This window comes from Triplophysa rosa, linkage group LG23, assembly GCF_024868665.1.
Source record: "Triplophysa rosa linkage group LG23, Trosa_1v2, whole genome shotgun sequence".
Lineage (NCBI taxonomy): Eukaryota > Metazoa > Chordata > Actinopteri > Cypriniformes > Nemacheilidae > Triplophysa > Triplophysa rosa.
The window spans coordinates 16,032,993-16,056,076 of record NC_079912.1 but is presented as its reverse complement, the minus strand read 5'-3'; the positions used below and the strand labels follow the sequence as shown (position 1 = coordinate 16,056,076).

The following is a 23,084-nucleotide window of genomic DNA, read 5'->3' as shown; positions in this document are numbered from 1 at the left end:
TCAGATCAGACAGATGGACGCTCAGCCGGACCTGTACACAAGCTGAGAGGTCCACCCAGCAATACCATACAATTCTGAGAAAGGTCCATGTTCACCTCACAGCGTTTCCAGGACGTCTCCCCGCACAGACTCCAGCACCATCACGCAGTGACAGCAGCGGAAAACGTCTGCACGACTTCTGTCATTTCAACCGGTTTTATGGAAACATGATCTCATGAGACCGCCCTGCACTTTTTTCCAGACCCGTGTGAATTTGAACTGTAACCTGTAAAAGCGTAGACTATATCAGGTGTCAGCCCCTACCATCGACCAGGTGGAGATCTAAGAATGATTCCCTAAACTCCAATGAGTCGACAAGTTTGTGTTTAATAAAGTCATTTTAGCCTACCAGCTATAAAAAGAGGTTAGTGCCTCTTTAAAACAAATGAATGAACAAATGGTGGTCAGTCTAAGGACATTTATAGTATCTCAAAATCAATATCCAAACTTAAATGATCTGCACTAAAAATCATAAAAAATGAAGCCTACACAGAAGTTGTTCTTCAAATCCTCGTCCATTCTTCTCCCAAACACAGAATCTCAAGATTTGTGGAAACACCGAGATATAAACTCACTCTGTCAGTAGGCCTAAGCTAAAATTTATTACAACGTCCAGAATCTGTAAATGTGACGTAGCTAGTGACATTTAAGATACAGCTGAGGCCACAGTCTCGTTAAGTGCATTAACTTTCATCTCATTACACAAGCCTCTATTGTAGCTACACAGAAGACGCAATTGTTCAGAAGGCACTGCATTATGGTAAATGTGATTCTGTACCATGCAGCCTAAAATCCTTGTGCACCATGACCTGATTCCCACTACAAACTGAATTACCAAACTAAAACAGGAATTCGTAACTATTTTACAAGCTGGCTAATTTGTATGAATTCGTATGATGTGAATTGTACAAAAATGAATGATTATTAGAAAAAAGCTATAATGAAGCCCCTCCCCTAAACCTAACCGTCACTGGTGCAAGAGCAAATCATACTAAAATGTTCAAATGAGATCGTAATACGAATTAAGTACCTCCTAAAATAGTTTCAAATTCTGGTGAGATTGTGCGATCCACTTTTTTGCCTCTCTATCGCCATCTATGTACTAAACATAAAATTGCAGGTTACCTTAAAGTGATAGTTCGCCCAAAAATGAAAATTCTGTCTTCATTTACTCACCCTCTTGTCATTTCAAACCTTCAACCAAACAACTTAGTTATCCTAATTTAACTAAGTCCTAGTCCTGGTTTAAGCTAATCCTTGTCCGGAAAACCGCCCTATAATGTTTCTAATCAGACTTAAGGATTACCCACAGGCTTCGATTAAAATGATAATAATGAACTATCAGATCAATAAAACGAATACACAATAAGACAGCAAAGGACGACCTCAAACAATGACACCTACACACCAAAATGAATGTTTCTTAATAAAACCCTCACTTTTATTTATATTTTCTATCTGTCACTAAATTTCGTTTAGAGCGTTTCTGGAAAATCACAGTTAACATCCCTATCTCGGTTCCTTCATTCTAACAGTTCATTATGACTGTCTCATGCTTGCTCCTCGACATGCAAATCTTCTCTTGTCTTACAACAGGTCAGTCATAACCATGGTAACAGGATTGACTTTCAAAGCCTCAGACAGCAGTTCCACTCGCAGCTGACAGAAATCTGAGAGAAACCCAAGAAAACCACACTTATGACTTAAATCAACATTTCTTTCCTTTTGATAAGAAGCAAAATTTTCAGGTTTGATTAAGTTAGCCGTCTGTATTGTCTACTACCATGTGCACTGTTATACAACAGTTTACCTTATCTCCCATTGTACAGACTGATCAACACTGAACCACATAAATCCGCACCAGTCTGTTTTCTTATCTAGAAAAAAGGACCACAGCCAACGTAGCAAAGCCATCTGTCCGGTAGACGGGGAGCTCAAGGCACCCCGCCTCCATATACTTAGTGCCCAGAACATGATTACAAATCCAGGGTGAAGATCAGTACAAAATATTACCTCTGCAATTGAGGACTGGCCAGCGATCAGATAAAAAACATCCCCTCAGAGTTAAGTCATGGAGAAGCTGGAGTATTGAGATGAGTCCATTTAAACTCCGCTACAAGCACTCGGAAATCCCATTTGACAAACCCAAGGGTCACTCCAAAGAGCAAGGATAGTCATAACTCACGAACAACGTGGCACCTCCCCTCAGGAACATAAAGTTAAGTCGGTTTGCAAACATGTGTTTATGCCTAAATAAACGTAAATCCGGGAAGGTAGCAAGGCCGCCTTGCAACTCAATCTGTTTGTGTATGGACAAAAACAATCAAAATATAAAACGGGTAGTGACAGGGAAAGATTTTCAGCTTGGTGGGGGTTTGCAAAGCATTTTTTTTCCAAAGCATGACAAACACGATTCACACACTGTAGAAATGTCTTCAGTCATTTTGTGTTTCTCTGTTGCCATGAATCACAACAGCAGCATATATTAATCTAGAAATCAAATTGACTTTGTTGCTGAATATCTTCGCTGTTTAATGTTTTTTTAATGCCATTTTTCTCTTTTTTTTGTGATCGGTGAGCACTTAACGGCCCTGCAAAAGTCAAACGACACAAATAATCGCATAAGTAGACATGCTGACTGTGACTAAACAAAGTGACTAAAATGCAGCACTGTTTGAATGTCTTGGAAGATATTAAGACATTTTTTGGAAGATATTAAGAAATTAGATCATCTTGGCTATAAGCAAACAGAAAGATTAAGAAGCTAAGTGTCTTTAAGATTTGTGTAAGTGTCTTTTTAAAATATATAACATCAAATAAATGTGGAATAACTGTCCCCATGTTCAGCCAAAGCTGAAAATTCTGTCATCATTCATCGACCCTCATATCAAACCCTGTATTTTGAGAAATATCTCTGTGCTTACAGTGGAAGTCAATGGGGGCCAATGTTGTTTGGTTACCAACATTCTTCAAAACATCTTCTTTTGTGTTGCGCAAAAGAAAGTTTTAAGATGACGTGAAGAAGAGTAATAAAATATCTTTGTTTTTTTGGGTTAACTATCCTTAGAATAAAATACCACTGCACAGGAAATCTTGTACCTAGATTTCCTCTGTGAACCACAGCATATTTCACATGTGCACGCTACAATGTTAGGAAGCCGCCAAAACTGACACATGCAACAAATTACACCTGCATGCCTATTTTAGCAACGGCACAATCTGTGCTTCCCACAAACAAGTATTGTTCATGTGTTTCGGCGGCATAGGATTACTCGATAATGACGTTGATCTCATAATGACACTAAACAGATGATTAGCAGGTAATGACTCCAGCACAGGAAAAAACGCTGAAAATTCTAATACAGCTTGAGCGGACTGCGACAAAACACGTATTACTCTGCAGAGATTTGTTTTGAATTTGTTTTTCACTTTGTTTGCAGAACATTAAGATGAAATTTTAACACACTGCATTCTGCACTCATTTACGGTCTCATTCTGAAGAGGATAAGCACTGATTTGTAACAGCAGAGGCCAGTTTATATAAAAAAAGCTTCTCTTTGTTTTTCTATCAACATGTTTAGGCCAACCACACATTAAGTGAGCAGAGTGTGTGGTTCTGGAAGCTGTGGGAAAGACTGTTTTTCACAGTCAGGTGTGGCCAATGGGTGCTCATTTGGTTAGAGCTTGACATAAAGATTAAGAGGGCTTCATTTGATTCTTTGAAATCAAATGTTGGGGGGGTGTAAACATACATATAACAACAACAATTTAGTTTCCAACGCAAGGAAATAACAAATCATTGCGAAAATAACTGAACTTGTAGAATACTACTTCATTCTTTTGTAGGCTACTATGTTCTCGTGTCTATAACCTTTGGCTTTAAAAAATCCGTGAAGAAAAGAAACATGATCAGCAAAATAAACTTACCGGCATATTTATCCTCAGGGTTCTCTTCTTCCTTAAAATGTTCTTCTCATCTTTATTCTTAGAATCCATTGCAGTGCTGCCCTTTCCCACAAAGTGTATATATTTTTATTTTTTTGCAAATGCTCATTTAATGCTGGCAACAAAAATAAAACCCATCGTCCATGTAAGCAACAGAGCAACAGTCAGAACAATTTTCAGCAATTATTAAAACAAACATTATTTACATTTATCAACGTATCACGCGAAATGAAGCTTGTCATCTTTTTCGGTCTCTGGAGAACAAACACTTGCACGCTCTGTGTTAAAAACGTGAACGCGCATCAAGAGAAAGGGTAAAGTGATGCCCTCCGGTTCGCTCTGTGTAAGAAGAATCGGTGCGCGTGTGCATCATGCATGATAGTTATGAAAACCGCGCCGCATCCGCCTGTCAATCAAATGACGAGGAGTGCAGGAGGCGGGATTAGATGCGTATTCTATTACTATGGTTACAAGCACAGATGCTGCAGTGAGCAGATCTGAATGCAAGCATCCTTGAAGAACATCCAACATTCTTAAGAATAACTATATGATTTATTTATTAATCCTTGCTTATGTTAAAACAAATACAATTGTTCGTATTAAGTCACTATGCATTAACTAATGCTAACAGTTACAACTTTTGATTTCAAAAATGCATAAACGTAATGTTCATTGTTATTCGTGTTACCTAATGCAATAACTAATGTTAACAAATAAAACCCCATTCTAAAATCTTACCAACTTCTCTGATAACAGTCCGGGGTGCACAATTTTTCCACATGGAGGATTTGTAGAAGACTATTGTTGCTACATGCTGCCATCTAGCGAAACGAAAAGACTGAAATGAAAATATTTACTCCAATGGTTCCTACAGGGGGCGCTATAGTTACATAAACAAATGGAAATACACATCCTGTTTAAAGTTTACTACATCGGTCAATGGTCCCAATAGTCCGGCTGTACATGACAGATCAGAAGGTGCAACTAACTGGGTCTTAACGATAAACCAAACTTGATAACGTGATGCTCTAAAGCAGTCTTTAAAAAAAGAAAACAAACCAAAAAATATACCTCTGGCCTATGAAACACAGCTTACTGCTGAAACTACTTTTTAATTTAAAAGACACTTTTAGCCAATAATGGTGGTAATGTAAACAATTGGATCCATACGTACCAGCTTTGAGGTACAGTCCGGGTTCTGTGCTCTCAGTAATCAGATCTGTGGGTGGTTCTTCCTCTTCCACACCGCCGACTGTTGCTTCAGTCATACTTTCACAAAACAACGGTTGTTTACTGTAATAAAGGATTCATTTATGCCATCACATTAACATCATCCCTGTCGTACCGACTCGCTTTTAGAAACTAGTTTTATAAAGAAAGAAATAAAGATGGATTTCAATGTGAAGAGATTCGCTTCGGACGCTGGTACTTTATTCAGCCGGGCGGTGCAAGTAAGTGAACGGTTCAGACTTGCTGTAAAGATGCGAAAAGTGTTTTCGTTAGACTTAATCTCAAAACGTAGTTCAAAATCAATAAAACTTATAAAACGGGGGAAAAGACTGATGTGTTTTTGAGGTGTAACGTTATCACTCTTGTTGTATAGTTATTTTTCACTTTCTGATCAAGGCCTCTCATGCGGCAAAGCTTTTTTTGTCCCTCGACTTCATTATAATTGTGTATTAAATGTTTTACTGCCTCATTTTACCCCTATAGTGAGCTTTAAAGGCTCGGTTATATCGATACAACGTATTCACATATTTGATCCCCGAGATAAACGCTGACATTTTCACTTTTTGACCGGATTCCGTGAGTGAGGCTAAAGCTAACGGGCTAAAGCGGGGTTTAACTCAGTAAAGCGCAGCACATCTGAACACACGGGCTGTGTCTCAAAACCTAGCGAGCAGTCTACCAAGACAACTTGGGATTATTATAACGACCCAAAGTGCTGCTGAATTGAAACCTCATACCGCATGAAAAACGTTGTATTTTCCACAGTAAACGATAGTAAATTGTAGTGTACTCTAGTGTACAATAATAAGTACTACTCTTGTTTATATACTACTGTACTCTGTAGTAAGGTTGTATTATCTAAAGTGAGTTGAATGTTCCAATAATTGTAGTTAATACTGTAAAAACGGTTTAATATTTACTAAGATAAGGTTAAAAAACACTATAGAATCTACAAATTTGACTACGAACATATTTTACATTGGGTAGCTTACTAGATACTATGCGCTACAGTATTTTTTGATGTGGTATGCCGCGGTTCTATGATCTACAATGTTGAAAATATATAGATATGTATAAATTACATTACATTAGAGTGACAACTTTCACTAAAATGAACTATGGTCTGTTTTAATAATGGAATTTGTATTAAACCCATTGGTCATTCAAATGGTAACAAAAACATGGTTACTATACTTTTACTATAATAAAGCCATGGATTTTCATAAGAAAAGACACTGGATTAAAGCATAAAATGTTAAATTATGTTAAAACGTGTAACTTTTCATTTAAATGCCTGTGAGGGGAAAATCAGATCTGGTCGTTAAGAATGTTTGCTGTTCGTATTCAGACAAATTCTCTTTCGTCCTTACAAACAGTTTACAGAAGAGAAACTTGGCCAGGCTGAGAAGACGGAGTTAGATGCACATTTGGAGAATCTTCTCACCAGAGCCGAATGCACCAAACACTGGACAGAGAAGATTTTAAAGCAGACGGAAGTGTTACTGCAGCCAAACCCAAGTAAGAGCATCCAGCATTTCATCAGGACAATATCTCCTTGATAGAAATTTGAGATATTAACCTCCACAAACCTGTTGTAGCCAAATATGGGATTCAGCTTTGAAACGACCATATTGTTCTGAAAATAAGACTGTTTTTTTTCTTGTGTCTTCTATAGAGATGTGCAATAATTGCGATGATCTGAAACCATCGCGATGAGGTCAAACAATCGCGATGAGACGATTATTTAATAATAATTTATTAATTATAATAAATTGTTTACAATTGTTTGACCTCATCGTGGTGATTTCAGATCATCGCAATTATTGCATATCCCTATAGAAGACACAAGGGAGAGCTGTAGTGCATCTGCATATTGCATATTGTATTCTGTGTATGTATTGTAATTAAAGTGTGGTAATACTGGTCAAATTTACCATCACTTAAAAAAAACTTTAAAGCATATACCATAAAAATGACCTGCAGTACAATTTAATATTATTTCAGCTAATCTCAGTGTGAAAATCAGCCTACCAAAATTTCATTGACAGAAGTAAAATTTTATTGTAATCTTGCAAGTGAGAAAATAAACAGACTAGAAGTTTTTCTATGACTGATAGTATTTTAATGGTGGCTTCAATTCACCCCTGATCAATTTACTCAATTTACAAGTATTTGGCGGTTGTATTATTGACACGTAAAAGCCTATACCTTGAAGATACGATGACCCCATTTTTTCCAATGTATTTCCAACAAAAAAAAAACAGTCTTATATTCAAAGCAATATGGTCATTTCAAAGCCAGATTAAAAATGTATGAGAATTAAATGTCAAAGCCCTAAAACAGACAATAAATCGTCAAAGCTCCAAAACAGACAATTAATCGTCCCAATCGGAACGATTTATTAGACAATTAATCGTCAGCCAAATTTCATAATCGTGACAGCCCTAATTTCATGGTGTTTAAGTATCGCACAAATGTCAAGAAGTCTATGTAGATGTCGGCATAGCTGTTTACCCCGTTGAGAGTCACCACGAAGCTAACACTACTTCCATAATCAGAAGACGAGAAAAACACTCACACAACAGGAGGGAATGAACAGCTGATTAAAACACACAGATGTCTGCTTAAACAAAAATCACAATGTTACTTCATATCATGGATTCTTTGAAGCCTTAAAATGAAGTCAGGATGTGTAGTATTTTTATTTGTTTAAAAACAATGAAACTTTGATTTGTAGTATTATAAAGCTAGTGTGTAACCAAGGTTTTACCATATTATGATTTCATTTATAATCTGCAGATGTCCGAATAGAAGAGTTCTTGTATGAAAAACTGGAGAAGAAAGCCCCGACACGAATGAACAATCATGAACTTCTGGGTCAATCCATGCTCGACTCTGGGAATGAATTTGGGCCTGGAGCAGCCTATGGTAAGCACCAGACTGAAGTTGGGAGAAGAAGCTTTTGGTAAGGATTTAAAAAGTATTGATTCTCTGTCCACAGGAAGCGCTCTGATAAAGTGCGGTGAGACAGAGAAGCAGATTGGAGGAGCCGAGCGAGAGTTTATTCAGAGCTCTGCCATCAATTTCCTCACGCCTTTCCGCAACTTTCTAGAGGGCGACTTCAAGACTATATTGGTGAGATCAGGCTACCCTAGCCAAACCAAGACATTGCCACAATCGCAACCAAACCACATTACTTCTGAAAATTCTTTGCACAGATGGCCAATTTGTGTCAACAGCATTACTTTTTATTGGGTCTTAGTTTTGTATGTCTTTAAACGTTTTTGTTCATTTGTTGCTTATCTTAAGTATAGTACTGATTTGATGTAACTTTAACAATCAATTTTTCAATAATGTAGTAATTTTATATTTAACTTATTTCACAATTTCTTTCTCATCTACAGAAAGAACGTAAACTTCTTCAAAACAAACGACTGGATCTTGATGCTGCCAAGACCAAACTGAAAAAAGCCAAAATGACTGATGGCAGAGCTCTGGTAAGCTTGCATCGTTTCTACTTCTAAGTTAGAATTGTAAGGTTTTCAGTATGTCATATCATATGATGATTTCTTCACCAGGAAGTATTTCACATAGATTACAGCTTAAACGCCTTGCTGAGAACGGTCCCTCCACCAGGGGATGCTGGCTATGTTGCTAATTTCTCTTACATGTTGAACTTTCTTCATGTGAAGTGGTTGAAGGTTGGTCATGCCTCACTGGTCCACTGGCGGTTTCTCCAAATTGGGTATAAAATAGGACCTAAAACTCTTAAAATGAAACAAAAACATAAACTATGTAACAGAGATGCAGTTGTTTGCTTGGGAATCTATTTTTATGAATCCGTTTTTTACTATAAGTTAGAACATTTTGTACCATAGGGAATTGGTGTAGTAACAGGATTGCGAGCAAAATGTAGCACACAGCTACGTATACTTTTTAGTTATTAAATTATGAATAATTCTAACAAATCTCGCAACATTTGTGCCTATAAGTGTATGCAATTCGTGGAAAGCCAACTCTTCTGCTGTGGGCGAGCCAACTTCAAGATTGTCTAGTTCCTCTTTAAGCTGTTGATTAAGCTTTTTGTTGCGGATATTAGCAGCGCATGTGTTCCCAGGTTCCTTCTTTGGCATGCATATAGAGCTTGTAAAGAGGATCTCCACGTTTGCTCAACATCATGATGGCATTTCAAAACTGTCCTTGTGCCCGGTTTCACAAGAGAAGTAGAGCAATGCTTAAAGATGATCTCCTCATGACCTGAGCTCAACATACATCCACATACACAATAATACACACACAAACAGCTGCCTACACTAAAACGGGAAGTGCTTGTTTTTAGTTTGATTTCCAGTGAGCAAGTGAATTGTTTTAAATATGTTTTCCATAGCAGCGGAGATTCATACCTTCTGAAAATTTACCATGGTAATCATAGGTTCTACACAAATTGCATATTAATTTACTATCCCTTACGAAAATTGACCATGGTTTTACTACAGTTAAAGTGTAAAAACCATGGTTTTACTACAGTTTAAACCAAAAAACCATGGTTACTGTAGTTAAACAATGGTTATCACAAAATAACCATGGTTTTGAAAACCATGTTTTTTGTAAAAACCATAGTAAACGATGGTTACTGTAGTAAAACCATGGTTTTGCCCTAAGTAATCATTGCACCAAAAAACCATGGTTACTACACTTGTACCACAAAAAAAACATGGTTAATTTTCGTAAGGGATGTTCATGTAGTAACTATAACTGTAGTGACTATGGAAGAGTAAAATGTTCGTGGGTGCGTTTCCCAGGTAATTCACATCTTTAGTGTACTTGCATGCATGCATTTCATAAAAAAAAGTGCATACCGTGGTAAATTGTAGGTATTTTAGCAGCTAGTTTTGTGGTTGTAGTCTATGTGCGTGTTGTCTAAATGTTTTGGTGTGTCCACAAAATATAATAAAATCGCTATTTTTAAATGCTGTGCAGAGGAAGTGTCAAAGGTAAAAAGAACATTCTGCATCTTGGGCGAAGTGTAAAATCTCCAATCTGTCGTCTGTTTAACAGACAACAGTAAATAGCGCAGCTACTCGGCATGATCTGTCTTCTGGTTTTTCTGTTTCTGAGGCTTGCGAAGATTTGTTTTTTATGAAAACTGTCAAAATAACATTGATATCAAATCCAGTGGTTAATTTTTTCTCTGGCTCTCTCTCTCAGGCAGAACAAGATCTGAAGATGACACAGAGTGAGTTTGACAGACAGGCAGAGATCACCAGGCTTCTTCTGGAGGGGATCAGCAGTACACATGTGAGCACATGTTTGAACACCAACTTGCCAATCCAGATCTCATTTCAGTTTTACTCTGTAAGCACAAACCATGTAACACATTCCATTGGTTTTGTCTATCCAGGCACATCATCTTCGCTGTCTGCATGACTTTGTGGAGGCGCAGATGACATATTACGCCCAGTGTTACCAGTACATGGTAGATCTCCAGAAGCAGTTGGGAAAGTATGCCATATGGATTAGTTTGTTTCTCCTTTTCAGAATTTAATGATTAAAGAAATACTTTGCCAGAAACCACTGTGACTAAATCACTGAGTCAGTAGTGAGTTGAACTCGAGAACTAGATCATTGAACTAGAAGGATTTCCTTTTAACCCAGTTTTTTGTTGTTGTTGATCCTGTACACACAAATTAGTCTTGTGTTTGTTTATGAAATAAGCTGATTGAACTGGATCGGTGCACTCATTTTCGATCTGCTCACAGCAGCTATTCAAAATTGAATCAAATATTAAAATAAATTTGAATACGATTACAAAATGTCTACATTTATTATGTTTTACACCGCATCCTAACCAAACGCGATGCGATGAAATTCCTGCGATAAGCAATTTTTCCATACCGAGCGCGAAAATGGGGCTGCACGCTACAATCAATCACAAAACACAGCCAATCAGAACAGTTTTTCCCTGTCCACGCAGCCTCGCACGCTGCAGCTGAAGAGTGCACAAAAAGAGAGATGCGTCCTGTTCTCATGACTTCAGTGATGCCTCACCGGACGCTATGCTATGATTTTAGAATCTAAACGTATGTAATCAAACATATATAGCCTGTCCTCATACATGTTTGGCGATTAATATTCATGAGGTGCAGAACTTACATTGAATGAGACCGTTGTGTGGGCGGAGCTGTCAGCCGCGACGGCGCAGAAATAGAAACGAGCGTCGCGATTGGTTAGGACGCGTGTTTTGGGATTCAAAAGTCTGATCTTCACAAATGTTATTCCATATTAATTTTTTTTTTTTTACCGCCTCCAGCTTCCCTTCGGCTTTCTCTTCCAACAACAACCAATCAGCAGCCAGCAGTGGGGCGAGTGTCTCAGTCCCCATCCTGCCTCTATCAGACCCTCTTCCTTCCAATGTAGGCAGTGCTTCTTCAGGTTTCACAGAGCTGCATAACTTCAGCGGGAGCCGTAAAGCACGGGTACTCTATGATTACGACGCCGAGAGCAGCAATGAACTCTCCTTATTGGCTGATGAGGTGGGCGTTCATTTTCTTAGTAATTTCTTATTTTGCATACACGTTAAAACATTCTTGAAAATAGTTACCAATGTCTTATATTTTATATGTGGCTATTTTTGTTAGGTGATCATGGTGAGTTGCGTTCCCGGCATGGATTCTGATTGGTTGATGGGAGAGCGTGGGACTCAGAAAGGAAAAGTGCCTATTACCTATCTGGAGCTGCTAAATTAACAGAAATAAGTGGCATTGGATCTGAATCAAAATATACAGAAACGTGTAACCCAGCTGTGCTGTGTACATATTTAAGACATGCCATGCAATTATGACGTGCTGCTCACATGCAACAGTATTTCATTGGATTTGACCATGAGGTTCTAACCAGAAGACTGTTTACAGATGAATTAATGCAATTTTTTATGTGTCGCAATAACTGCCAACTTGCCTTTTTATACAAAAACTGCAGGAGTGACTAATTTGAGTATTTACATGTTTACAAAAAGACGTATTAAGATATCATTAGCACAGTTTTATGAATTGTAAAGTGGTTTCCATTATTTACATGAACTTTTATTTCAGGTTGTGGAATGTTTTAAAGGTATTACTTAACAGAGTGAGATGGAAACGGAATATGCCATTATTTATTTCAGGGTCATATAGACCCATTGTAACTAACATGTGCCTCAACTATTATCTTGGAATTTCTGCAGTTTACGTTTTTCTCTATTCTTTATTTGAGCACAAAAAGAAAATGCTTTTTTGCACAACCACAGCCTTTCTTGTTAGACATTATAAAACATAAAACAATTTCTTTTTTTATATTGTTAAAAACAGTGATTTAACCTTGAAAACGCATATTGATAAGTTTGATGTTTTCTATATAATTGTTTAAAATACAGCTTTGTGTTTGGTAACTGTACATTCTTTGTAGATTTGTGGGGGTGTGGCTACACGAGGCGTTTCAGGCAGGTCTGGGTGAGCATTCGCTTTTAGATAGAATGCATCGTTTGTTCCGACACTTTAATTTTTGCAATTTTACATGTCTAATACATGCATGGGCAACTTATAACACACCAAAGATACAGAAAAACACATCTTCGTGCCATATGAACCCTTTTAGATTGCTAATTTTACACATCATGTCGGTGTTCCACCCTACTTAGTAGTCTACTCGGTTTAAAACGGCAAAAGTACAGGTAATCAATTTTAACTACTTAATATATTACTTTAAGTAATGTTTTCATCCAATAATAAAGACAAGGTGTTGACTTTATACACTGCTTTATCAGTTACTGAATTGTTTTGAATTTTAAAGGTGTCATGAATTAAGACATCAATTTTAACCTGAGCTTTTGTTATATTAGAGGTAATCGTATTCAAGCGATTCAAGTGTCAGAACTGAAAACGCCCTTGTTACTGAAATTACAACTTTTATTGTCACCAGGCCCAGAGAACGCCAGGTCCTGCAATGCACCAGGTTGAACACCGCCTCCACAGAAGAATATCAACGACTACTTCTCTAGCCCCGCCCACTGGTTCGCGCATGACAGAACTGAAGTAACACAAGTTGCGCGGAACCAGATAGAGCGAGCAAACAATAAACATACCGTTAAAGATCGCAAAATACTGTGCAGTGCCTGGTTGTGGAAGAACACAGTCGCTGCATAACCTTCCTTCGGATTCCGACATTATGCAGAGAAGGCACGGTCAGTTCCTTGTGAGAAATGCTTCTTTCTGCTTCTGCATTAAACTTATGCCTAATATAACTGGCAGAGGGACTTTAGCTTCCTGTCCTCCTCGAATCCAGGTCTGCTAAAAAAAAACGTAATAGATTTAACTGGTTACAATGGGAATCTCCAGTAAGGGAGATGCCACGGCGTTATGATGGCGTTATCATATGATAGCGTCACCGTACCACAGCACTTTTTTTGTTGGTACATCTAAACAAGTACTTTTTGCTGACAGTGAGACTATCTTCATCTTGGTGACAAAACAAAATTATTTGATGTGACAGTTTGCGCCTAAACTTCTCTTCTCACATGACATGACTCTATCAAATATCACAAGAGATTGTAGGCTACAAGTCTTCCTAACAACACAACGCCAAAGGATTTCAATTTACCCTTCGCAAAACCCCGCCCCCCTTGCTATGTCCGACAAGCTTTCGGTATCAGCCATGCGCTCCCAGTGTGAATGTGTGCACTGCACTCCCTGGGGAAATAGTGAGGAATTTCTTGAAAAATGGCACGCTGATTTCAGACAGAAAGGTCTGCCATAACTTTTATATTAGTTCAGAAAAGAATAACAGTCCCATCAGTAGTGTCTTAATCTTTATTTGTGTTAAATACAACAAACACAGTACAGCTGTTGCTTTTCAACTTCATTGCTGAAAACGTCTGCAAATGCAGCTCTCTGAAGGCTGAAGGTGCATATCTTGCCAGCTTGCTCATACATGTATTACTATGTAAGTAATATATCAATAAGTATTATATTCTGCCTTAAAACACCACTCCCCGAACACTTCCGTCTGTAATTCGTACATTAATAATTCCAACAAAATCGTGTCTCGTAACTGTATGGTTGTGATGTGAACTCCGCAATTCTCCGTCATTTAGAATGATTTTTAAAAGTTATAACTTAGTTATCGTTATAGTGTGAACGTCCATTAAAGCTGGGTATATATCTCTGGTTTGTTTGTCGGACAAAATGGCGGTCAGTCACGGGGGGTGGGGGGGGCACATAATATTGGCGTTATGATTGGTCAGATCGCCTGTCAATCAAACTGCTTGTGAAGGGTCACTTTATCAACTATATTCTGAAGATTAAAATACTATTTCTTAACTTTCTGAATGTTATTCATTCATATAACGACTGTTCATATTGAACATCAAACTGGTAATATTTCTTAACATTTTCTAGCCCACAAATCCTTTGCGTTTTCCTGTCCTCTTTTGATTGACATGATATATCGGCCCTGATCATCAGCCTATAGTGTGATACATTTCTTTTATCGACCGATACTGTTTATTGGCCGATATATTGGTGCATCTCTCATTTTAATATAATGATTCGATTAAAATGAAAAACAAAAGCATTGCCAGTATGCTGACAACATGGAAGAAATTAGCCTACACTACACAAAATATGGCTAAAGTTTGCCTCTCATGTCAAACTTGGATGCAAGTATTTTCACTTATTGGAGAAGAATAGGCATCAACAAATGAACATAAACATTGTTATAAAAAACATCTGTTTTGCTATGCAAATGTGTTACTTTTGCAAGAGTTTCTAAAAGCACATTTCCACTTTCTTGAAAAGTTGAGGCGAGTCAACTTTTGCCTTAAAAAGTTATGCATGAATTTATCAAAACAATAAAAAATGTCCTAGTGATTCTTGGTATTACTGTCAACATCACTGCACACTGCATAAGACACAAAGTTGTCATCTTTAACTGAAATGTAACAACTTCATACATCCCATCTTTTTAACCCCCGTCCCCAGTTACCATTTTTTCACAATCCAATCACAATCTTGATAGATAAAATCATGTCCCTTCACATATTTCTAATTCGAAAATCCTGTTCAACTCTAAAATATGTAAAATCATATGAAGAAAGTTTGAAATTGACTAAATCCAAAGCACGGCATCTGCTGAGAGCCCACGTCTGTGAACACACTCCCTAGTTTCTCTTTTTCTGTGTTCAAACCGCCATGACCTAGTGAATCACCACAGCGGTATTCTGGTTACACTCTGGTTTAACATGCACACATGGCTCTCGGTGCGATGATGCACTTATACACACTGCCACGCGCTACCAGGTTCCCATGCTCACTGACATTTGCCCTAACTTTCACGTTTACCGCTCGACTTCGCCCACAAAATCACGTGAAGAAGGTTCCCTGCTGACGTGTAGGTCTGAGGCAGTTTGACTTAGGTTTAGTGGTCCAACTTTGATGCTGTCTATGATGAATGATATGAAAATAAACTCATGCTTTGGTCAGTGTGGATACTCACTGTGGTAATCACATGATTGTCTTGTATGTCACACGGTTGGGACATTGTGTGTTCCTGTTTTATATTGCTGTACATATCCAAGGTTGTTTGCACTTTTCTTGCACAAGCTACTTAGTACCATTGGTCATGAATGTTAACCCCAGTTGCATTAGAAGCTTATCTCGCTTTCGATCTTCTCGAAAAAGAGTCTTTAAGTAAATGAGTACGCACAGTTTGTGCAATGAGATCCCTTACGTCCTGCTTCAACTGCTTCCGAGACCTCAGCATGGAGAAAAACCACACCACCCCCTATGAGAACAAGAGCTGGGCAGTTTCTACAGGTCTTAGCAAAACAGGAAATTTCGTGTTTCCTTTGTTACTTTTAGCGTCTGCTCGTAACGCACAACTTCTGCGAACCTGCAAAAACGCAGTCACGCAAATGTAAGACCACTTTTTTACTGCGTGACGCCAAAAAAATCAAAGTAAATTTAAAATGGCAGATTAACCAAGACCTACTGCTATACGTTATAAACATATTGTCAGAAGGGGGGGGGTTATTTGCAAGTTATTATGTGCACAATATGCACATGATGTTAATTATATTACATTCTAAGAACAACAAAACTAAAAAGATATTATATAAAATTTTGAGAACCTTTCAAAATTGGCGAAATGAGCTACAACCTTGTTAATACATTAAGGTTACACATGAAATATACATGAGCAAAACGACTCATTGAGAGATTTACCGACACATCAATACATCTACCTGATTTACAAGGTCGAAGAGAGCAAGCCACCATCAAATTAAACAAGAGATGGCCCAGAATGATCATCCCCTTCGTGATCTTCTTCCAACAAACAGGGGTGAACAAACTGGTCGGCTTCTTAGGAAGCAAAGCAATTTGACATTATTCAAAGCAAGGACAAAACGTTATGCTAGTTCTACCATTCCTTTTGGTATTAGACTGTTTAATGAATGTAATGTGGATGCTTAGGGTCCTTTTTGCAGTTGTACTTGAACGTTTTAAAGATTTTTTATGTTTATGTGTGTGAGTGAATGGATGTATTTTTTGCGTATGTACGGACAGACGTATATGTATATGTGCAAATGAATGTTTATTATCTTATCTTATATTTTTATTTATCTTTTATATCTTATATTGTTTTTTTTTTTCAATGTATTTTCAGCTATACTTCAATCAAAGTATTGCTAAGCAGAAAAGTAAATAAACACCCAAAAAGGCATAGTTCACCTAAAAGTGAAAATTCTGTCCAGTATACAGTATATCTCAAAACATAACATTTTGAAGAATGTTAGTAACCAAATTACTATATTACCTAAATATTATTGGCTCCCATTGACTTCCATTGTATGGATACAAAACCACAAAAATTAAAAAAAATATCGTATTTGAGTTCCACAAATGAAAGAAGATTCTGAACGACATGAAATAATTTTTTTTATATTTTTGGGTGAACTACCTTAAATAGCTTTTTAGTATTGATACTCACTTAAAAGCGCTATGTATCTAACAGTCCGAATACAATCCAGATATTTTCAGTTAGAACATTTCAAATTTCATGTTTTCTATATATTTTAATTTTTTTCTGTGTTCTTTGATTTCTTTCCTCCCTTGTTTCTATACTTTTTTCTTATATCTTCATTGTTTGTTCCAAAATGTTTTTTGTTTTCTCTAAAGCTGCTTTGCAATGCAAATATGTGAGCATAGAGAATCTGCTTCACATCAGCAGATGTTTTATTAAAAGGCCCTATTAAAGGGAAATGTTATGTATCGTTTATGTATTTTAAATATATATAATTTCAGAGTTACATCAGAAAACGTTGCCACTTATATTTCCGAGCTTGTTGTCTAAAAGTGTTTTTGCTAAAAATAAAATTTCAACCAACCAATGACAAGGTGTAGGTTGCACTGTAGGTTGCTTTGTATAATACCACTTGCCAAACAAATAAATGCAAATGATTGAAAGTTCAACCTTGACTTTAAGTTTTAAAACAAGGAGACACATGAACATTTGGAAAAAAATGTAATGTCTAATAAACACAAACTTTAATGAGCATGAAATTATATACATTCATATTATATACACATTCACAGACCAATGTGGCCTAACTCTGAGGTCAATACAGTGTCCTATTCCTGTTCCAGTAGTTTGTAAGTAGCGCATTTTAACAGTCACATTACATTAGCTTTACAACTGCATGTTTCTCAATAGGAAGTGGGCCTCCAGCACCTCTTCTTAATAACACGAGGCAACATTTTAGGCTTGAAAGTAAGCAGGTAAATAACAGAGATGCCCACAATGGAAAGGCTGACTGATGCGCAGAGGAGAATGTACCACACGATTGATTCCTCATAGTTTAAGTTACCACACTGGACTGCGTCAAAGAGCACAACTTTATGCCACCTGTGGTTTAAATCCAAACATATAATTTCGGAGAGATCAACAACATTGATGTCTTTATACTCCCCGAACGTCTTATACCAGTCCAAATGGCAGCAATTAAAGGCATTTCCATTCATATAAACGGCTTGCAGTCTCTGAGCCAACATGGCAGCGTGTTCTGCTGGAATAGTAGTCAACATATTATCCCTCAGGTCCAGAAGATTTAGGTTTAATGACATCAGTGATGCAGGAAGCTCTGATATTGAGTTTTTCGAGATGTTTAAAGACTTCAAACGGCTGTACGGAGAGAAGTCAAAGTCTCGGAGACCTGTGTTGCCAAGTCCCAAATGCTTCAAAGTGCTACTGAGACTTGCCAAAGATTCCTGTTTTATCTGCAGATAAGGATTATTGGAGAGTTCAAGGTGTGTGAGGGCCAAACCCTTAAATGCTGAAGATGGGATATTTTCAATGCTACAGTCTGAAAGGTAGAGGTGTTTCAATGAAACCACGTTGGACCACGCAACACATTCTGAAGAGCTTGTGTATTCTGATTCTTCAGAATTACATACGCCTACCTGGTTATGACTGAGGTCAACTGTCGTCAGACTTGGTAGACTGGAAAATATCCTGGGTGGAAGGTTTTGTAGGTCATTGGCACTCAGATTCAGATGTGTGAGGTTGTTTAACTCGCTGATGGAGTGTTGGCTTGTTCTGAGCTCGGTTAGCCTGTTTTTGCTAACGTCCAGTTCATATACGGTGACCGGTAGATCTTCAGGTGTCAGACTGAATGACTGCAAGCAGTTGCTTCTCAGCTTCAGCCAGTACAAACGTGGCATCCGTTGAATAAATCCCTCAGGAAAGTAGTTCACCTTGTTCTCGCTCAAGTCCAGGAGCTTCACATGGGAGAGATCTCCGTGGAGGCTTTCGCTCCAGAGATCCGCCGTTATGTTCCCCACATTCTGTCCAAGATTGTAGTATTCAACACTGGTGGTCCAGTTTAAAGACGAGTCATTTGAAAAGCCTTGGTAAAAGTCTATTAAATTACTGGACAAAATCAAAGTCTGGATGTGGTTTCGTGTCGGGAGGAACGGAAAGAAGAGCAAATGGTTATCGGACAAATCCAGCGTCTCCAGTTGAAATGTCTCATTTATATTCTGATTGGTTATGAACCATTCAATGGAATTGTGGCTTGCGTTTAAGACCCGCAACTGAGTCATCTCAAAATTGACCAAACATGGCAAGCAGTTGAACGCCAAATTCAACCTCTCGAGTTTTCTCATGTGATCAAAAGCACCGTCAATCTCAAACAACAAGTTTCTCTCTGCATTCAGCTCTTTAAGCTGATGAAGGCCTTTAAACGTTGACTCGTCTAATCTCAACATGGCGTTCCTCGACAAGTAAAGTGTCTCAAGAGAGGACAGATTCTGTACGAGCAAGGACACCATGTCCTCCGTGAGGCCATTACCGGAAAGATCAAGAGTCTTTAGTTGGGTCAGAGAGCTTAAAGACTGGGCCACCTGCTTGTGTTCATATTGAAGCTCATTGTCTGCAAAGTTGAGGTTTTCCATAAGAGGTGATTCTGAGAATACGTTCTCCTCAACTGTTCTGAGATGATTGTTTGCGCAGCTGAAGGTTCGAAGAGTAGGATATCTCGAGAGGCAACCATCCTGTAAAATTTTTAGAAGGTTCCTGTCTAAAAAGATCTCCTCGGTTTGCTGTGGTAAATGGGTTGGTACTGTGGAGAGCTGACAGTTGTTGCACAAAGCTGTGCTTTGAATCTAGATAGACAGAAAGAGAGAAAAGAGAATATTTAAGACAAGAAGAGTGTATTTTTACACATTATGGAAACAGAGATGTAAATGGTAGCGTGATGACAGATAATTTCCACTAGAGTTCAGTCGGCTAATTTTAATCTTAACTTGCTACCATGCTCTTACAAAAATTCACTGGGGATTCTATTATAGTAAAAGTGTAGTAACCATGTTTTTTCCCCAGATTGATTATCATTTGTAAAACCACATTTTTACTCCAAATACCGTTGTTAAACTGTGGTTACTGTAACAAAACCAGGGTAAATTAGTGGTTTACATGGATAACAATAGTTGTTTTGTTTTATTTGTACTGAAACCAGGGTTCATTTTCAAAAGGAAACTGTGATTGTGTAGTGGACAAAAAAGAACACTTACATATACAATACAACACTTGCTCAAGTTAATATACATGATAAAAAATGTTTGGTCAAGTAAAAAAAAAGTGATCCTGTAAGTTAAGGATAATTTAAGAAAAAAAATTGTTTATTATAAATCAACCTCAGCACATAATTTTAAAACATAAAGGCCCGGTTTCACATACAAGGCTTAAAGCTAGTCCCAGACTAAAATGAATGTGTGACCTGCCTTAACTGAATATAACTTGCCCAGAAATATCTTAAAATATATCAGTGCCATTGTTTTGTCTCAAGATGCACACAAGTAATGTATTCTTATAAGGCATTTTTATAAAAGCGACATAAATATCTTAATTCAACTAAGGCATAGTCCTGGTTTAAGCTAAGCGTGTCTGTGAAACTGGGCCATAAGGTAGAAAAAGCTGCTCAATATTTTCCTATGATTTGCCAAAATATCAGAAGTTTATTATGCAATTATGTATAATTTTCTTTTCTTTTTTATTTCTAATCACGCATTAAAACAGAAGTTTATCTGAGACAAAGTTAATACTCAAATGAAACCTAAATGAGTCGAACAGACTATGAAAGGGCAAAATCTAACATTTTCTTCTGGATGCATGTTCACTTCCACCAGTTTATTTTTAAATTACATCACAGTTTTATAGTAAATTCCAAATGTTGGTTTTCATTAAAGGGAGTAAATATTCCGATATTTAGTTGTCCCTTTTGTTAGTTAAAAATAAAACAAGATTGATAACTGATTACATACGAGTCTGCAGGAAAAGGCCTGTGGATGTCCAGAAGCTAAAAGCAGGACCACCAGTATCGATACCACAGCGTGACAGAGCAGAACGGACGGACGACCAAAGACCAGCATCTTAACATGATCGCTGCAATGAAAGTGGATTAGAGCGTTAGAGCGATGTGTCCCCAAGAATGTAAAATGTATACGGTCAACACTGTAGTGATGCGCATATAATACACAAATTATTATTACTACTACTAACAATAAGTGTATACTGTATAATTATTTTGTAGATTCATGAGATTGATAAAAGGTGTCATGTCAAATCTTTTAAAAAACTATGAGCTTTCACATTCCACACTTTTAAACAAAGAACGAACTTTGACACCTACAGTAGCGGCCTATGTGGCACAAGCATCGTCAACTTGTGGCTAAACTGACATCAACAAAAAGCCAAAGGTGGTCCTTTTGATTTTAGACTTTGAGCAGTTTGAGGTGCTAAATCAGATTGACGTAAAGCGTTCATCCCGGTCATCATAGATAAATATATACAGTGACCCTAATGCTAGGTGAATGTCGCATTTAAAAATGTAGGCCTATTTAAAAAACATTGTGTTAGAAAACAAGTTTCCTTTATTTTAAAGTAAAATAGCACAATAACCCTTTTTTATGCAAACTATAAATGTAGTTTTAAATGACAAAACAACACATTTGAGAACTGGGAGTTCTTTCTTCGCTCTCTAGATATAAGAATTAGTGAAGTAGTCCATTTAGCTAATGATAAACACCTGGTTTCTCTGCAATGAATACTACATAAAGGAATTACCTTTTTTTATGAAAACCAGTTGAAACTTGAAAATGTCTAAAAGGAAGATATTTGTTTGCAGATGCCACTTGTTTTGATATTTAATTAGCTTGCCTAATGAATTGTGACTCTTGACATTTTAAGCATTGCCTGAGTGTTTAAATAGCAATTTAAGTCTGAATCAGAAGACACTGGGCCAGTAGCATTTCAATAAATATTTTCCAAAACCTGCATGTGGTTAAAGATTTGTGCTGTTAAAAAGTAAATGTCAACCCCCAAGTTGTGCGCTCGACATCAAGCTCTGAATTAAAGCTTCACACAAATCTGTCATTCACATTCAAGTCAGAGCATTTCTGTTTTAGATAATGCACACATCCACACACACAACACACACACACGCACGCACACACACACACACACACACACACACACACACAACACACGCACGTGGGTATAACGTGCGCGCTCTTACCCCAGCAGCCAGGATCGCGCCCTCCGCTCCTCTGTGAAGTTCACATTAGTTCATTACATCGGTTTGTGGGAAGGTTCTTCTGGCTTGGTCTCTTCGGAGAAGCAAAGTGCCTCACATCTGCATCTCTGCGCTTGTCTTTAGTAATTGCGGAAGCAAGCATGCAACGGAAACGCAGTCACATGAAGCCATATTTTTCACACACCCACTGCAAGGTCAGAAATATGCACGTTGTATTTGACGAAAAAAAATCTGACCACATCCCACAGCAGCAAAAGTATTTCGTTTTCAGCAGATCAGCGAGCGCTGCGCAAGATATGCGCACGTCAAGGGCGCTCCGTGAGGAAAAACGGATGAACTATTCAATATCAATATATCACCGCGGGTCGCGAGATGAAAACCACGTCAGCAAACGATAATGCGCAAACTTTGTAACTGTATTTCAGTCCTGTTCAGTAGACCACAAACCCTACCAAGAGAACACGCCCAAAGCACCCACTGTTGGTTTCACTCATCAGATACTACTGAAGAGGAAACCACCGAGAGCTCACACCCTTCCTGTCAGAAAGATGCTGGTCCATCGTTTCTGCTCTTTAAAGCTGTTCTTAGGATGTGAAGCTGTGAAAACAGTTGTGAAAACATTCACGCTTGTCATATTCTTTTCACAACACGAGTGCATGACTGTTGCACAACATATAAATATCCCGTTTATAAAATATGAAACAAAAACAAAAAAGTTGCATATGGGTGAATTAGACATTTACGCTTA

General features: G+C 37.7%; 3 protein-coding genes across 14 annotated transcripts in view; 1 reads left to right on the top strand and 2 right to left on the bottom strand.

The window, feature by feature from the left end:
* Positions 1-5,273, bottom strand: part of prkag2a (protein kinase, AMP-activated, gamma 2 non-catalytic subunit a) — a 45,625-nt gene extending 40,352 nt beyond the window's left edge. For 5 of the 12 annotated variants that reach the window (XR_008961870.1, XR_008961871.1, XM_057323258.1 and 2 more), the window contains exon 1: positions 3,967-4,350. Coding sequence is in view for 5 of the 12 variants with exons in the window: in XM_057323258.1 (XP_057179241.1) it covers positions 3,967-4,035 (69 nt within the window). In the remaining 7 variants the exon portion in view is untranslated. Of the gene's footprint in view, positions 1-95; positions 146-2,052; positions 2,264-3,966; positions 4,351-5,158 lie in introns of those variants that run through there. The other 7 variants (XR_008961872.1, XR_008961873.1, XM_057323252.1 and 4 more) reach the window with 5 other exon arrangements.
* A 53-nt stretch (positions 5,274-5,326) lies between these two features.
* On the top strand, positions 5,327-13,018 carry sh3glb1a (SH3-domain GRB2-like endophilin B1a). Its single transcript, XM_057323263.1, has 9 exons — positions 5,327-5,435; positions 6,591-6,732; positions 8,014-8,142; positions 8,216-8,349; positions 8,619-8,711; positions 10,423-10,512; positions 10,616-10,716; positions 11,525-11,747; positions 11,853-13,018. The coding sequence occupies exons 1-9, from the start codon at positions 5,373-5,375 to the stop codon at positions 11,958-11,960; spliced, it is 1,083 nt and encodes a 360-aa protein (XP_057179246.1). The 5' UTR covers positions 5,327-5,372; the 3' UTR covers positions 11,961-13,018.
* Positions 13,019-17,753: 4,735 nt separating this feature from the next.
* Positions 17,754-22,800, bottom strand: nrros (negative regulator of reactive oxygen species). The gene is made up of 3 exons (XM_057323157.1): positions 22,319-22,800; positions 21,066-21,186; positions 17,754-19,907 (listed from the first exon to the last, which is right to left on the bottom strand). The coding sequence occupies exons 2-3, from the start codon at positions 21,171-21,173 to the stop codon at positions 17,952-17,954; spliced, it is 2,064 nt and encodes a 687-aa protein (XP_057179140.1). The 5' UTR covers positions 21,174-21,186; positions 22,319-22,800; the 3' UTR covers positions 17,754-17,951.
* Between the last annotated feature and the right edge of the window lie 284 nt (positions 22,801-23,084).

What these genes read in the sequence shown, in the direction of transcription:
- sh3glb1a (XM_057323263.1), top strand. Translation starts at nt 5,373, where the DNA reads ATGGATTTCAATGTGAAGAGATTCGCTTCGGACGCTGGTACTTTATTC. An exon ending in GCGACTTCAAGACTATATTG is followed by an intron (nt 8,350 to 8,618) that starts GTGAGATCAGGC and finishes TCTCATCTACAG; the next exon opens with AAAGAACGTAAACTTCTTCA. An exon ending in TCTCCTTATTGGCTGATGAG is followed by an intron (nt 11,748 to 11,852) that starts GTGGGCGTTCAT and finishes TATTTTTGTTAG; the next exon opens with GTGATCATGGTGAGTTGCGT.
- nrros (XM_057323157.1), bottom strand. Translation starts at nt 21,173, where the DNA reads ATGCTGGTCTTTGGTCGTCCGTCCGTTCTGCTCTGTCACGCTGTGGTA. An exon ending in AGGCCTTTTCCTGCAGACTC is followed by an intron (nt 19,908 to 21,065) that starts GTATGTAATCAG and finishes CTGTCTATCTAG; the next exon opens with ATTCAAAGCACAGCTTTGTG.